The 17,256-nt window shown below is 48.1% G+C and overlaps 1 protein-coding gene across 1 annotated transcript; it reads left to right on the top strand.

The window, feature by feature from the left end:
• The first annotated feature begins 831 nt into the window (after nt 1-831).
• Nucleotides 832-8,632, top strand: APLP1 (amyloid beta (A4) precursor-like protein 1). The gene is made up of 15 exons (XM_014536552.1): nt 832-996; nt 1,863-1,995; nt 2,200-2,312; nt 2,524-2,657; nt 2,768-2,952; nt 3,386-3,516; nt 3,894-3,968; nt 4,808-4,966; nt 5,045-5,173; nt 5,994-6,093; nt 6,884-6,991; nt 7,453-7,523; nt 7,747-7,809; nt 7,941-8,084; nt 8,198-8,632. The coding sequence occupies exons 2-15, from the start codon at nt 1,863-1,865 to the stop codon at nt 8,294-8,296; spliced, it is 1,644 nt and encodes a 547-aa protein (XP_014392038.1). The 5' UTR covers nt 832-996; the 3' UTR covers nt 8,297-8,632.
• Nucleotides 8,633-17,256: the final 8,624 nt, after the last annotated feature.

Raw genomic sequence — 17,256 nt, 5'->3', positions numbered from 1 at the left:
GGGGAGGTGAGGACTGGGGGGTGGGGGAAGGGGCGGGACCCGGCCTCGACCCGACGCGGACGTGTCCAGGGCGGAAAGTGCAGTCTTTCCAGCCAGGTGGACCCCCCCGGGTCCCCTAATGGCGCTAGGCATTCACGGACCCAGGAGTCCAGGCCCCAGCCTCCCATCTTGTGTCGTCCCAGCCACCCCCCGCCCCCAGCATAGGAACTGACTTTCCCAGAGCTCCTGGTCCCAGAAATCCAGCCCCTCAGATCCTCTCGACCTAAGTGACTCAGCCCCAGCCCCTGCCCACCTGAACATATGACCCACCAAGCAATAAGGCACTTAGATCCAAGCATCTGGGTCCCTTTTCATCCTCTGGGCCCTCCCAGGACCCAGGAGTTTAGGCCTCCAGCCACCGCTCTCCAGCCCTCAAGGGTTGGTGTCCAGGCCTGCAGCGTCTGAAGCCAGGCCTTGTCTTCATCTTTGCACCCAAGAATGGGAGCCTGAGCTAGGGATGGAGGGAGGAGGGGCCAGAACGTCTGGGTTCTGACCTCCTCCCCAGCGATTCAGGTTTAACCCCTTCCGTCTCTAGTGCGGCTGCGCCGGGGTGGGCGTGAGTTTGACTCAGCCACCTCCAAGGCGCGAGAATCCTGGGGGACCCGGGTCGCCATAGCAACAGGAGAGCTGGGGCGCCCTGCCCAGTAGTAACTGTATCCCGGGAAACGGTACCTCTACCTAGGCGGGTGCTCGGTGCTTGGTGAAGGGGCTGGTTCTGGGGTCTAAACATCTGAGTCCTAGAAAGCAAAGGACCCAGGGACCAGCGTGCCGACGTCCCCCGGCCCTCACTGACCCCTTCGCCCACACACCCAGGCCCGGGGGTCCGCTCAGGTGGCTGGACTATGCGGGCGCCCAGCCCTTCATCGGGACCTGCGCACGGGCCGCTGGGAACCAGACGCACAGCTGTCGCGGCGCTGTCTCCGGGACCCGCAGCGCGCGCTGGAGTACTGCCGACAGGTGGGCGCGCCGCCGCGAGGGGCGAAGGCGGCCAGCGATGGGCGCGGCCTAGCCAGACTGGTGTGGGTTTTTGTTGTTGTTGTTTGTTTGTTTGTTTCCCAGCCAGACTCCTAAGGCCAGGAGACCAGGGATCTAAGAAGGCTAGGAAGCCAGGGGGCGTGGCCAGAGGCGAAGTTAGATAGGGCGGGACCTGTTTTTAAGAAAAGGTCACAAAACAAAACAAAAAAGAAAAGAGAGAAACTAGGTCAGGAAAGAGGAGAACCGTGCAAAGTCCGGCTAAGGAAGGTGACCCAGTGAAGTGGTGGGCTCCTTAAAGAGCAGGCGTATAGGGAGGTGTGGCCAAAGGAGAGGGTAGTCTGACAAAAAGTCCTTAGGGACCTAGAAGATAGGAAAAGGGGTGGAGCCCAATTAAAAAGTGGAAAGCTAGGAGGCGTGGCTATGAAAAGTTAGGGCTATTACAAAGAGAAGGGACACTGAGAAGTCTAACTTAAAGGTTGGTGGAATCTACGGAGGGATTAACCTGATTGGGGAAGGGCGGCAATGGGACCAGAAGAGAGGTGGGCGTAGAAAAATTGAGTTTGTGGGTATATGGAGAGACCTTTGAAAAGGAACTGGCCAGGTAAAGGGGAGAGGCCTAAGGATAGCGGGGTGCGGGGAAGAGAGAGGGAGGGGTAAGGGGGAGTTACTAGGGGCGTGGCCAATGGGCCTACGGACTTAGATATCTAAGACGGATTTTATGAAGAAGCAGGGCCTAAGGAGAAGAATGCCTTATGAACACTGGAGTCTTGAAAAGGGACATGGCCAGAAGAGAAGCATGACTGGTTGGGTTCTAACAGTGGGTTGATTGCCCCACCCGGTGCCCACAGATGTACCCGGAGCTGCAGATTGCCCGTGTGGAACAGGCGGCGCAGGCCATCCCCATGGAGCGCTGGTGCGGAGGTGCCCAGGGTGGCCGCTGTACCCACCCTCACCACCAGGTTGTGCCTTTCCGCTGCCTGCGTGAGTCATAGACTGGGGGAGGGAAATGGAGGTGGGAGTCTGAGGGGGAGATCCTGGGCCCTGGTCTCAAGGGTCACATTAGAGAGCTAGATGCTTGAGTCCTGAGGGGGGTAGAGAAGCCTCTGAGGATAATAAACCTGGATTCTGAGGAGGGTAAGGCTAGTGGCTATGAGAGGATCTCACTCTGGTGCCCCCATTCCCCAGCGGGTGAATTCGTGAGTGAGGCCCTGCTGGTGCCTGAAGGCTGCCGGTTCTTGCATCAGGAGCGCATGGACCAGTGTGAGAGTTCAACCCGGAGGCATCAGGAAGCACAGGAGGTCAGGACCCTGGCACATTCATCCTCACACCCAGAACACCCCCCTCCTGCAGAACCCAAGAGTCTGGGCCTCTGCCCCCTCTTCCCATCAGGACAGAACCAGTAATTCAGGCTCCCAGCCCCATCAGCCTCCATCACTCAGGCATCCAGGCCCCCCTCGTTTACCCTCTCCTACCCCACAATCCTGGTATCTGGACCCACTCTTCCTACAGGCCTGCAGCTCCCAGGGCCTCATCCTGCATGGCTCGGGCATGCTTTTGCCCTGTGGCATGGATCGGTTCCGAGGTGTGGAGTATGTGTGCTGCCCCCCTCCAGTGACCCCTGACCCATCTAGGACAGAAGTTGGGTGAGTGAGAGGGAATCTTCCCTGCCCATCCCAAGGCTTCTTGAGGCAGGAGTTGGAAGCCTGGGGCCTGGACCCAGGTTCTTATTGCCTTGTGTCTTCTGCTCCCTCAGCGACTCCTCCACCAGGTCCTGGCCCCCGGGGAGCAGAATAGAGGGGGATGAGGATGAGAAAGAGGAGGAATCCTTCCTACAGCCAGTAGACGATTACTTTGTGGAGCCCCTACAGGCTGAAGAGGAAGAAGAGGAGGAAAGAGTCCCACCTTCAAGCTCCCATCTTCCTGCAGGGGTCAGCAAAGGTGAGGCCATTTCTGAAGGGAGGCTGATTTGGGGAGTCTTGGTGTAGGAACATCTTTGGGAGGGACCAATAGGAGAGGGGTCTGCTTGGAAGGAATGGAAGGGATGAGAGCAGTTTTGGATAAAGTAGAGGTGGAAGGCCTGGCCTGTGAAGAATGAAAAGGGTGGTTGGAGGTACCCGGAAGTGAAGGAGCCATTGGTAAATCTAAGGGTTATTTTGGGTTAGAGGATGGTGTAATGGATTCCTAAACTTTGCAAGAACGTTCAGAACTGTTGCCTAGTTCTGAACTACATTTCCCATGATGCTAGGCAGAAGCTATGGCTAAAGTGGACACATGGTGGTTTCCAGTGCACTCTAGGAAATGTAGTTCTCTGGGTAGAAAAGGTGATCTGGAGATGGGGTTCAGACTGACCATCTGATTCCTGGCATTGCAGTGACTTCCACCCCGAGGCCCACAGATGGTGTGGATGTGTACTTTGGCATGCCTGGAGAGATCAGTGAGCACGAGGGTTTCCTACGGGCCAAGATGGACCTGGAGGAGCGAAGGATGCGCCAGATTAATGAGGTAATGATAGTGGGGGTCCCTGGATCACCCATAACATAGAGCTCCATAAATATAAGGAAATTTCTTGAGGACAAGTTGGGACTATTTCCAAAAGCTCCCCACGCCCCTGTCAATTCCTAGTCCTCAGTGCCACCCCTAAAATGACCAGGGATCCCTAACCCATAGAATCCCATTGAGATGCCAACAGATTCTAAGGAAACTCTGGGGGATGGTACTCTTCCACCTTAAATTTCTTCTGAGTCTTCTCTGTTGGGAACCCAAGAACCAATGGGACTTAAGGGATCTATCTGGAGCCTCCAAAGTCTTGAAGAAGGATTGGGGAACTCACTGGGTGGAGCAGGGTGGATTATATAATCCTGAAGTTCCCCTGCTCCCAGGTGATGCGTGAATGGGCCATGGCGGACAACCAGTCCAAGAATCTGCCTAAAGCTGACAGACAGGCCCTAAATGAGGTAGGACAACTTCCAGTGGGGCACATCCAGTCTCAGCCTGGCTTAGGCCTTGTCCCACCAGCCTCATCCAGTTCCACCCCTTCCTACTTATATCAGCCTCTCTTTGCCCCACCCCTACATTTAGCTCCGCCCCTCTTGGCCTATGTTGGACCTGACATTGTTCTTCTCTGATTTGCCATGTTTTGCCCTGTTTTAACCTGTCTTGTCTCTGAGGACTGGCTCTGGAGTCCTCTCCCATGCTGACCCCTCAGGTCCAGCAGATCCTCTCAGCCTCTTTGATGCATTCCTGTCCCTGTTAGGCCATGCCCCCTGACTTTGGTCCTACCCCTCTAATCTCATTTTTACTCAATCCCTCCTCAGTAGGCCAGCCTCATGTTCTCCATCCCACCTCTTCCAACTTCACCTTGGTACAGACCTACTTCCTATAGTCCTATATAACTCAGGTTAGCTCTATTCCTTGACTCTTGCTCCCTTACCCACCTTAGTCTCATTTAGGCACAGTCTGTTTTTAGTTTGCCCTACCCAGGCCTAGAGCTCTACCTTTATTAAAATACTTGCTCCCTTTGATCTTAACATAGGCCAACTCTGTTCCTAGATTGTTCATTCCAAGTAGTTTACACCTCCAGCTTGGCTCCCAGTAGGCCTAGTCCTACCCTATATCCCCACCCTTTCCAGTCAGTGTCCTGTGATCTAGTCCCAACCCCAGGTTGACTCTGCCCAGACCTAGATCCACTGCACCCACCCTGCTTGGCCCTATAGCCCTGCCTTTCCAGAATGCCACTGACCTAGGCTTTCACCCATATTTACCTCTGCTGATCTTGTGTCCACCCCTTTGATAGCACTTTCAGTCCATTCTGCAGACCCTGGAGGAACAGGTGTCTGGTGAGCGACAGCGCCTGGTGGAGACCCATGCCACCCGAGTCATCGCCCTAATCAACGACCAACGCCGGGCTGCCTTGGAAGGTTTCCTGGCAGCACTGCAGGGAGATCCGCCTCAGGTGTGGGAGCTGTGGGGGCAGAGGGCAGAGGATGGAAAGGGCTGGGGCAGGCCTAGGCAGCCTTCATCCCTTCCACAGCCAGAGCGTGTCCTGCTGGCCCTGCGGCGCTATCTGCGTGCCGAACAGAAGGAGCAAAGGCACACACTGCGACACTACCAGCATGTGGCTGCCGTGGAGCCTGAGAAGGCCCAGCAGATGAGCTTCCAGGTGCTCAGATTCTTCTCACTCTCTAATACCCTGCTATCCCTGAGACCCATACCTCAGGCTTTTTCTTGTCCCTCAGGCCCTCTTTCTGTCTCTTGGGCCACCTTCTATCCTGGAACCCCTCTTTTGTGCCTTGGAACCTTTTCCGGTCCCTTGGATCCTGTATCTTTGACACCCTTCTTGTCCCTTGGATTTCCTCTTCCTTTCCCAGAATCCCCTTCCTGTGCCTTGAACCCTGTTCTTGTCCTTCTATTCTTCTTTCTCCCTAACCCTACTTGTTTTCCCTGGAACCCCTGTTCTGTGCCTTCAGATCCTAATTTCTGTTTCTTGGATGTTCTCTTCCTGCTCTTGAACTCCAAGACTTGCCCTTGAACCACATCATTTCCATATGACACTCCAATGCTACTTCCTTTTCTGCACCTCCCTCAAACCTCACTTTCTATTTCTCAGATCCTACTTTCTGCCCCTCCAACCCACTTACCTCCATTTCCTATCTTCTATACCACATTCCTTGTTTCCTATACTTACCATTGTCTCCTGTGCCCCACTTTTCCTAGCAATTACTCCTTTCCCTTCCACCTTAGTTCTTTTTCCAAGCCTCTCACTTCCTGTCTTCTATACATCTTTTCATTTTCTTTGTATTCTGCTTCTCCTCCTTCAATTCCTTCTTCTTATGGCCCATTCCTGGCCCTTGTACGCTACTTCTGTATATTGTATGTACTACTTTTCCCTTGAATTCTATTGCTCTTCCTTCACCCTACCTCAGTTTCCCCATTTCTAGCCCACATTTCTCAGTTCATCCTTCATATTCACTCCCCCACAGGTGCAGACCCACCTTCAAGTAATTGAGGAAAGGATGAATCAGAGCCTGGGGCTGCTTGATCGGAACCCCCATCTGGCTCAGGAGCTGCGGCCCCAGATCCGTGAGTACATATGATCCCTGCTTCCCATTCCAGATCTCTAAGGGCAGATCCTGACCCCCAATCTTTGACACACACACACACACACACACACACACACACACACACTTTAGTTATCCCTGTGTAACAAACACCAGAACTTAAATTAACCATCTTCTTTGTTCATGATTCTGCCGTCTGGTCTGGGTTCTACTGGGTGCTTCTTGTTAGTAGTCAAGCATGTAGCTACATTCAGCTAGCAGATCAGCTAGGGGCTGGAACTTTGGCACAACTGGGCCTCTCTACCTCTCCATGTAGGCTCAAAGCCTCTCTTCTCCAGAGAGACCCTCCGTGTTGTCTGTACGCAGGGTGCCTGGACTTCCTAATGGTGGTTCAGGCTCCCAAACATGAAAGTGGAAGCTGCCAGGTCTTCTAAGACATGGGCCCACATTCTGTTGGTTAAAGCAAGTTACAACCCCAGTCCTGATCCAAGGGGAAGAGCCTAAACAAGAACAGGAATACCAGACAGTGTGACTTATCACAGCCCCCAGATCCACTGTGACTTCCTTTGCAGTCCCACATCTAACATCTAACGGTAATTTTCCTGCTCTTTAAGCCTGTTGCACCTTCAGCCTCTATCCTCCCTGCCAGGGTTGCCTCCTACCAGCTCCCCTCTTTCCCAGGTCACACTTATGGCAACCCCCAATCACTTTGTATATGGTGTGTGTGTGTGTGTGTGTGTGTGTGTGTGTGTGTGTGTGTGTGATGTTCCTATGCTCACAACCTCAACCACCTTTTTATGTGTTCCCCTCAGAGGAATTCCTCCACTCTGAACACCTGAGTCCCAGTGAATTGGAAATCCCTGTCCTCGGGAATAGCAGTGAGGACAAGGGTGGGCTGCAGCCTCTGGATTCCAATGATGGTGAGATAACCCAACTATAGATAACCTCAGACTTTGGGAGACAGGCCCTCAACCTAATTTCTAATCTCCCAAGTCTGGGGGTGTCTCAGCTACCACAGTGAGTGGGAGAGAATGGGGAGGAATGTCTAAGGTTCTGTAGAATCTTTGATCCTCCTGCCTTGGACCCTGGGAAAGTATTTCTCCATCCTTTCTTCAGTGAAGCCCTCCCTCTCTTCACTGTTCCCCCTGCCTCCTCTGGCTGCCAACAGACATCCCCATGGCCCTTCCAAAAGGTATCTCACAGAGTAGACCACAGCCACCAGATCCCACTAAGTCTCTGAGCCCAAAATGGAAAAGGGTCCATATATTAGGAACCCCAAACCTCCTGTGGTGGAGTTCGGTACCCCTCTGAACCCCTCCTCAGGGTGGGGGGGGCAGCACTACTCTGGACTCTCAGGAATGAGCTAGAACTTGGGGGGTAGGGTCCACAGAACAAGATGCTGCACCCCCTGGGAAAGAGAAGCTGTCCCCCCTGGAACAGTATGAACGGAAGGTAAGTTACCCCTTAGGGAGGCCTGGGGGTGGGGCCTAGACTCAAAGGTCTGAAGGAGGAGGGAGCAGGGGGTTGGATTCCTTAACTAAGGGAAGAGGTAACTGAGGACACGGACTTCAGGATTCTAGGGAAGTAGAAGGCTGGGAGATGCCCTCTCTGGCACTAGGGGAAGTGGAGGCTGGGGCCCATATGCCTGGGTCCCTAACACCTCCTGCTCCCCCAGGTGAATGTGTCTGTTCCAAGGGGTTTTCCTTCCCACTCATCGGAGATTCAGAGAGATGAGCTGGTAAGAGGAGGAATATTTTGGGTACCTAGGGGGGAAAGGTCAGAGGCCAGTGGCTAGGCTGTGACTTCCAAAGCCACACTGGCTTCTGGTGAGCCTCAAAGATGAGCCCCGCCCCATCTCCTTTCCTACAGGCACCAGCCGGGACAGGAGTGTCTCGAGAGGCCGTGTCCGGTTTGCTGATCATGGGAGCGGGTGGGGGCTCCCTGATCGTCCTCTCCACGCTGCTCTTGCGCAGGAAAAAGCCCTACGGGGCTATCAGCCATGGAGTGGTGGAGGTGAGAGACATAAAGACGTGGTATGGGGAGAAGTTCCAGAGCTTGGGCATGGAGGGGCTGTAAGATCAGGTCAGGTCCCAATGCCCCACTCTCCCTCTCCTGCCCTGCTGCAGGTGGACCCCATGCTGACCCTGGAGGAGCAGCAGCTGCGGGAACTGCAGCATCATGGCTATGAGAACCCCACTTACCGCTTTCTGGAGGAACGACCCTGAACCAGCCCCCTTCATCCCTTTGGCTGAACCCAGACCTTTCCTCTTCCTGGAGCCCCAGAACCCTAACTCCCAGACTGGAGAAAGGGTTTTGAAAAGTTAATTTCATACCCTCGTGAGGGGGATGGAAATTCTTATCTCCCCTTTCCAATTACTAATGCCATCCCTAAGAAATCCCCAGCTATTCCCAGCTGCCTCTCTGCTTAGAACCTCCTCACCTTAATTTATTTTGTAAATTAATTTATTGTTCTTTAAGGTGACCACCAGCTTGGTCCCTGGAATTCACCCTCCCACGTATTGCCCACTAGCATCCCAATAAAGTTCTCTTCCCCACCAGGCCATCCTGCATCTCTGTGGGGGAATCAGTGAGTAATCATAGCTCTGGACACTGTTGTGAATCCCTACCCAGGGATCTTTAAATCTGGGCCTAGCTCTTTGTGCCCACCCTGGAGCTTTCCTGGGTGCTGAATGGGCTGGATCCCAGGGTGACCTCTGGAGGCGGGTCTCTGACAAGTATCCCCTGCCTCCTACTCTCTCTCATACACAACCACACACACACAGCCTCCAACCTTAGAGCCTGATGAGGGCCTGGGAATCTTAAACCATCCTTCTCATTTCCAAGTCTTCATGTTTCCTTGGGTAGATAATAGGAATCCTCCTGGGTGTGGGAATTTCAGTCACATATCCCAGAAAGGGTTTTGTGGTGTCTGCAAGTGCCTATTTTGTGACATGTTGTAGTTATACCTCTACATATGTGTTACCTGTCACAAGAGGGTTGCTATGAGGATTGAAAGGGTTAATATAGCCCTAGCCAGTTTGGCTCAGTGGATAGAGCGTCAGCCTGTGGACTGAAGGGTCCCGGGTTCGATTCCAGTCAAGGGCATGTACCTTGATTGCAGGCTCCAGGGTGAGTGCAGGAGGCAACCAACCGAGGTTTCTCTCACATTGATATTTCTCTCTGTCTTTCCCTCTCTCTTCCACTCTCTGTAAAAGTCAATGGAAAAATCCCCCCGGGTGAGGGCTAAAAAAAAAAAGATGTTGAAAAACAAACAGATAAATAATAAAATAATTTTTTTAAAGGGTTAATAGATGTAGAGACATTAGAACAGTGCCTGCTACTTTGCAAGTATTTGTTGAATAAATTTTAAAATGTTATGGCAACAAACACTGATATGGTACTCATGCCAGGCATTGCTCTAAGGAATTTATATGTATTGGCACACCTCATTAATACTTGTACCCATGAAGTAGGTACTATAACAATCCTCATTTATAGATAAGGAAATAGAAGCAAGGAGAAGTTATATCACTTTTCTAAGGTCACCATCCAAGACAGGTCAGAGCTAGGAATTCAACCCTGACAACCTGGCTCCAACACCATATTCTTTTTTTAAAAAAATATATTTTATTCATTTTTTACAGAGAGGAAGGGAGAGGGATAGAGAGTTAGAAACATCGATGAGAGAGAAACATCGATCAGCTGCCTCCTGCACACTCCCCACTGGGGCTGTGCCCGCAACCAAGGTACATGCCCTTGACCGGAATCGAACCTGGGACCCTTGAGTCTGCAGGCCGACGCTCCATCCACGGAGCCAAACCAGTTAGGGCTATATTCTTGATCATTTTGCTAACCTACTGTCTAATAGTTTGTGGCAGTTGCACATGGTATTCAGGTTGTGCATTGCAAAATTCCAATTGATACTATTCACCTCCTGGACATTGTAGAGTTGCATTTTAACCACAACTTACCAGTAGGTGGCAGTAATGTACCATGTTCTAATGTCAGCATAACACTCTTGACAGATGGTTTAGGGAGGGAGTACCTATTTCTAATTATCCCAAAGGACCTATGAGCTCACAGTGGCTCTTCATAATATACACATGTAAATGCAAGTCCTGTATATCCTATATAATAAAAGCCTAATATGCAAATTGTCCCCTTGACTGGGAGTTCGACCAGGGGATGGGGCCACTGGCGGCTGCAAGTGGCCAGGGGGGAAGGGAGGCACCCCCGGCTGGCAGCTGCTAGGGACCCTACTGTGCACGAATTTCGTGCACTGGGCCTCTAGTTAAATATAAACCTGGTAGGTATTGGAAGGAAGATGCCTACATGATGCAAGTTGGATACAATGCCACAGCTTCATTAGAGAACCCAATTTGCAATATCACTCTGACACTGGTTATGACTTCTGTTATCCTCAGCAACTCTAGCAGAAATCTGTAACTAGCACCACAAGCAGGGGAAAAGCTGCCTTTGTGGTTTGACAGCCAAGGATGAGCAACAGGCAAACAGCAAGTAATGAGCTCTAATTGGGTGGCATAGGAAATAAAAGGCCATTTTGCTCAATATGCTCAGAGCCTGATTCCTAATTGTGTTTAAATTTTAATGGCAATTCTTAGAATGATTAATTTAAAAATACTGTTATTATTGTAATTTCATCAGGAAAAATAATTTTATGTTCTTGTGCCTCTAAGCCATCCTTGTTTTCCCATTGAAAATGATCTGATAATTCTGTTATTAATAAGGCAAGATTTCTTTGAGACATTTTATGTCAGTGGCATGTGTGTGTTTATACATGTTGGGCTATACATGTTATATGTCAACAGAATCTAAGGTGCCATTGGTGATAGGAAACACCATTATTTCATGTACCACAAAGGGGGAAAAAATCAAGAAATTAAACTATGCCACATGATTGTAAGATGAATTCCAATTAAATTCTTCTTAGAATCAATGAAATACAACATATTCTTAGGAATTCATGGGTTAACTGTCACTATGTGAGTACTCAGAAGAGCACTTGTATGCTGGTACAGGGGAGCTGATGTAGGAAACTTACACTGGCAGCCCCGGATCCCATCTCCCAATATTCATGCCCTTGTGTAGTGCCTCCCTCCCTACTAATTCTGGGGTTGGTCATGTGACTGACTTTGACCAATAGGATGTCAGTATGCATGATGCAAGCAGGAGCTTGTTCTCTTGGAACACTTCCTTTTGGAGCCACCAGGCGTTCCAGCCATCTCAGCTAAGCTATCAGACATGTAAGGGAAGTTGTCCAGCACAATTAGGCTTCCACCTGACTGCAGCCACATGAGTGACCAAAGCAAGATAACGGAACTGCCCAACTGAGCTCAGCCCAGATTTTGGAATCATGAATAAATGGTGGTTTTTTAAGCATCCAGTTTTGTGGTGGAGACACTGGCACATGTGTGCTTGGTTGGTTGTCCATGAGAGGCTCTGAGCAGTGGAAGGCTATGATGGGTCAAAAGGCTTTCTGGGGAGTGACATCAGCAGCATGGTGGCATGAGAGGACCTCCAGATCTCTCCCCTTGAAGTTTCAAGTCGGAGAGCTATAATTCAACAAAGGATTCCCTGCTGAATACACAAACATGTCTGAGTTCCATGCATTGAGACATCTGCAGACAGGCATATGGGAGTGAACAGGAGAGACAGGACAACAGAAGGACAGGAGTAAGCAGGGGAGACAGGACAAAGGAAGGACAGAGACAGCTGCAGTCTGGCACTGGCTGCAGCCCCAGCCGATGTAATAGCAGCGAAGGGTTGGGGTACAAACCTCACTGGGAAAACTGAAGGGGCAGAGAGCAATTAGGCCTGGGTGGCCAGCACACATTGAGGCTGGACCCAGGGGCAGGAGCAGAGAAGTGGTGCAAAGGGTGGCAGTGTTCCACAACCTACCATCACTGGACAATGGAAGCCGTAGACTTAGGAACCCACCCATCCTCCTATGGCCTGCCTGGCAATAAAATTCTCACTCGGCAGATTGTGAAAAGACACAGATGACTTTCTAGTGTAAGTGGTCTGTACTATGTGGCTAAACCCACTAGAAAAATCAGAGCTGCAAACACACGAACTATTTCCCCCTGCCTACCCTCCTCTCCCCATCACAGGGAGCCTGGTGGAAACAGCTGGGTCACTTCAGACAGAGTAGCTCCGGCAGTGGCTTCGGACTATAGGAGGGCAGTACCAGGAACACACAGGCCAGGAGATCCATAGATGGCCACATCCCACTATAGGGGTGACAGGGTTGTGAAGGAGATACCCACCTCCTTGGAAAATATGAATGCTTTCCATGGTGGAGGCAACACCACCCCACAGATATCCCAGAAGCCCTAATAGTGCAGGTAAGAGAAAATAAAACTTGGGCTTCAGCACCACCTACTGGAAAATAAAAGATAGACTTCTACTTATTAACCTCCTAAATATTTGAGTGAAATACTTAAATAAAATAAGTTTCTTTTTCTTTTTGAGAGCTATTTATTTATCTTCTTACATAAAAGAAGTCTGGAAGTTGGCAGGCCAGGGCTGCTATGGTATCTTCATGAATCCAAGCTACTTTAAAAAAATGTTTTTTTCAATTACAGTTGACATACAATATTAGTTACAGCTATACACTCCAGTGATTAGACATTATATAATTTACTAAGTAATCATCCTGATAAATCTTATACCCATATGACACTGTACATAGTTATCCCAATAGTTTGACTATATTCCCTATGCTGTACTATACAACCCCATGACTATTCTGTAACTACCAATACCAATTTGTGCTTTTTAATTGCTTTACCTTTTTCACCAAAACCCCCAACCCTCCTTCCATCTGGAAACCATCAAAATGTTCTCTGTATCCAATTCTGCCCTGCATGTTCATTTATTTTGTTTTATAATTCAATTGTTGATAGATACGTTTTTATTGCCATTTTATTATTCATATATTTTTAAATCCTTATCTGAGGATATGTTTTTATTGATGAGAGAGAGAGAGAGAGATCAATGTGAGAGAGAAACATTGATCGGTTGCCTCCCATATGCATCCCAACTGGGGATTGAACCCACAACATAGGTATGTGCCCTGACCAAAAATCAAACCCGCAACCTTTTAGTGTACAGGATGATGTTCCAACCACCTGAGCCACCTGGCCAGGGCTATTGTTCATATTTTTTTTATCATTTTTTCTTCTTCTTCTTAGAGGAGATTTTTTAACATTTTATGTAATACTGGTTTGGTGATGATGAACTCCTTTAGCTTTTTCTTGTCTGGGAAGCTCTTTATCTGTCCTTCAATTCTAAATGATAGCTTTGCTGGGTAGAGTAATCTTGGGTGTTGCTCCTTGCTTTTCATCACTTTGAATATTTTGTGCCAAACCCTTCTGGCATGTAATGTTTCTGTTGAGAAATCAGCTGACATTCTTATGGGAGCTCCCTTGTTGGCAACTGTCTTTCTCTTGCTGCCTTTAAGATTTCTCTTTTTCTTTAACCTTTGCCATTTTAATTATGATGTGTCTTGGTGTGGGCCTTTTTGGGTTCATCTTGGGTGGAATTTTCTGTGCTTCCTGGACTTGTGTGTCTATTTCCTTCACCAGGTTTGGGAAGTTTTCCATCATTATTGTTTAACATAGGATTTCAATTTCTTGCTCTCTCTCTTCTCCTTCTGGAACCCCATAATGTGAATGTTGGTATGCTTGAAGTTGTCCCAGAGATTCCTTACACTATCCTCATTTTTTTTCCTGTTCTGATTGGGTTTTCTGCTTCCTTATCTTCCAAGTCTCTGATTTGATCCTCTACTTCATCTACTCTATTGTTGATTCCCTGTATTCTTCATATCAGTTAATGTGTTCTTCATTTCTTACTGGTTCTTTTTAATGTCTTGTTTTAGTTCTATTTTTATTGAGGTTCTCACTAAGTTTATCTACTTTTCTCCTAAGTTCATTGAGTATCCTTATATCTCGTGTTTTGAACTCTACATCTGGTAGATCACTTGTCTCCATTTTGTTTAGTTATTTTCTGGAGTTTTTTTCTGTTCTTTCATTTGGGACACATTTCTTTGTCTCCTCATTTTGTCAATCTCCCTGTGTTTCTTTCTATGTATTAGATAGAACTACTATGTCTCCTGGGCTTGGTAGAAGGGCCTTATATAGAAGCTTATATAGAAGCTCAGGGAAGGCCTTGCAAATTCAGAGACCTAAAGCAACCACAAAGGATGGTCTGAAATGAAAACTTTTTAATATTTGTTTTTACTTTTTTTTTAAATCCTCACCTGAGCATATTTTTCCATTGATTTTTAGAGAGAGTGGAAGAGAGAGGGAAAGACAGAGAGAAATATCAATGTGGGAGAAACACATCGATTGGTTGTCTCCTGCACGAGCCCGGACCAGGGCCTGGGCCGGGGAAGAGCCTGTAACCAAGGATGTGCCCTTGACCAGAATCAAACCTAGGACCCTTTGGTCCGCAGGCCAACACTCTATCCACTGAGCAAAACTGGCTAGGGCTGAAATGAAAACTTTTTAATTTAAAGAGCAGTTTATGGCGGGTAGTAATGTCCTAGGCCAGTATCTTCCCTGACAAAGGTCAATCTTTACCTTAACTGAGCCTATTATCTTTGTGTATCTACAATAACATATCATTGGAATGTCAAGGTCATTTTTCTTTTTCCAGACCTCTCAAAGCACAGGCACTGCTTTGCAGAGACCACAAATCCCCTCATTATTATTGAGTTAATTGTTGACTGTTAACTATCCTGCACCCACCTAAGTAAAAGATGTGTCTATCATTTTACTTTTTATCTAATCCCAGAGATTTCCTCCACTTTGCTTTCTCCCACCTCCCTAATCTATCACCAATGGATTTCATGTAACCTACTTACGTCTCCTCTTTTGTAAAAGGCGAAAGATTTATGCGGTCTGAAGAGAAACCAGAGCATACGTCTCCTCTTTTGATGTAATGTATAAAACAAGGTGCAAAACTGCCATTCTCTGGATCATTATCTCAATCCGTAGAGATTTTGCTTCTCAGTAATTATTGACAATTTGGCTCAAATAAACTCACAAAAAAATTCTTCACAGCTTTGAATGTTTCTTACATTAACATAGGTATCTTGTAGAGTTCAGTGACATAGCCTTCCCATTCACCTAAGCTGGGCATGCCGGGTACACCCCCATTTGGGCTGTGTCCCTGCTCCTGTTGTAATTGAGCCTTGGTTGCTCTTGGCACATCAATGGGAGGAATTTACCCCCAGCCTGATTGACTGCAAGGACTGGCTATGAATATTGTGGAGGATCAGCTGGGCAGAGGCCCACCCCACAGAGCAGAACTTAGTTCCCACCTTGAGTGTGTTGTTGTAGAGGTTGTTGGATGGTGCTTTGACATGGTCTGAAGCTGTCCATGGAGTGCACTCGTTCTGGGGCTTCCTGGGAGGTGCAATCCAAAGTCAACTGCCACTTGTGTTCTACTCAAGGCCACCCAGCATGAGCCACAAAGTGATCTTCAAATGGTTGCTATTTGTGCTGGGCTTGGAGGTGCCCAAGAGAGGCCAAGCTGCAAACGAAGGCCAGCTGCCACTAGTGCCAGCCTGGGGACACTTAGAAAGAGGTATGGGGTACACCAAGGCCAGGTGCTACTTGTTTGAGAGACTTTAGGAAAGTCTGAAAGATGAGCCAAGATGGGCCACTTGTATGGAAAAGCCACTGGAAACATCTTGGGTGGGCCCACAAGTTGAGTGGGGCAGAGTCTCAGGGAATCACTAGTGAAGGGCAAACAGTGATAGCCAGGTTGATGGAGACTCAGATATGGTGCCTGCCTGAAGGCTCTGTTGGGGGAGGGCTCAGAAAAGGAACAATGGCCTCTGCCAGCCCTTCTGTCTGGGAGAAAGCTGCCCCTCCAGTTCTTGTGCTGATGCCAGGCAATTCAGTTCCTTCCCATATGTCCCTGGTTCCTTTCAAGCTGCTGCCCGAGCGCTGGAGCTCAGAACAAGTGAGTCCGAGTAAGTCTGTATGTGGGCCCTTAAAGAGAAACACCTGGGACTCCAGCAGTCCTCTGTCTCACTCAGCCATAATCCCCACTGGTTTTTACAACCAGAAGTAATGAAGACTTCTATTCCTGGCACTGGAGCCCTAGGCTGGGGATCTGGTGTTGGGCTGGGACCTCTTGCTCCTCAGGGGTTCCTCCACAGCCGAGATATCCCTCCCAATTCTTAATCACCACATTGTGCGTGTGTGACCAACCTATTCTGAGTCTCTGCCCCTCCTACTAATCTTGATGTGGCTTCTTCTTTATATCCTTAGCTATAGGACTTCTGGTTAGCTAGATTTCAGGCAGTTCTGAATGATGGTTGTTCTATAGTTTAGTTGTAATTTTGATGTGGTTGTGAGAGGATGTGAATACCGCATTTACCTATGCCACCATCTTGACTAGAAGCCCAAAAAAGAAGATGATTTCATTCCCACAAATGCCTAAGCAGAGAAATAATCCATCAAATACAATGAATAACCAAAGTAACAAGGGAGTAAGAAAGAAATATAAAATCTACAGAATACATAGACACAGATAACAGTATGGTGATTACCAGAAGAGAAGGGGTAGAAGAGGGTAAAGAGGATATAAATGGAGATAAAAGGAGACTTGACTTAGGGTGGTAAACACACAATTTAATATACAGATGATGTATTATAGAACTATAAAAAACAGAAGCATAAAAAATAACGTAGAAAACTTATAAAAGAACCAGTCAGAAATGAAGAGTATAACATTTGAAATTAAGGATACACTAGAAGGAATCAACAGCAAGTTACATGAAGCAGAGGATCAAATTAATGATTTGGAAGATAAGGTAGCAAAAAATACCCCATCCAACAGTAAATAAATAATAAATAAGTAAATAAATAACTTTTTAAAAAATGAAGGTAGTTTAAGGGACTTCTGGGAGAACATCAAACATAATAATATCTGCATCATAGGGATAACAGAATAAGAAGAGAGAAGAAATAATGATTGAAAAGTTCACTAACCTGATAAAGTAAAAAGACACACCAGTCCAGGAAGCACAGAGTCCCAATCAAGATGAATCCAAAGAGGCCCACACCAAGACAGATCATAATTAAAATGGCAAAGGTTAAAGACAAAGAGAGAATCTTAAAAGCAGCAAGAGGAAGACAGTTAGTTACAT

This window comes from Myotis brandtii, unplaced genomic scaffold, assembly GCF_000412655.1.
Source record: "Myotis brandtii unplaced genomic scaffold, ASM41265v1 scaffold165, whole genome shotgun sequence".
Classification (NCBI taxonomy): domain Eukaryota; kingdom Metazoa; phylum Chordata; class Mammalia; order Chiroptera; family Vespertilionidae; genus Myotis; species Myotis brandtii.
This window is presented reverse-complemented; position numbering and strand designations above follow the sequence as displayed.

Coding starts and splice junctions, on each gene's coding strand:
- APLP1 (XM_014536552.1), top strand. CDS start 1,863: ATGTACCCGGAGCTGCAGATTGCCCGTGTGGAACAGGCGGCGCAGGCC. Junction 6,094..6,883: donor GGAGCTGCGGCCCCAGATCC/GTGAGTACATAT, acceptor TGTTCCCCTCAG/AGGAATTCCTCCACTCTGAA. Junction 7,524..7,746: donor TGGAACAGTATGAACGGAAG/GTAAGTTACCCC, acceptor CTGCTCCCCCAG/GTGAATGTGTCTGTTCCAAG.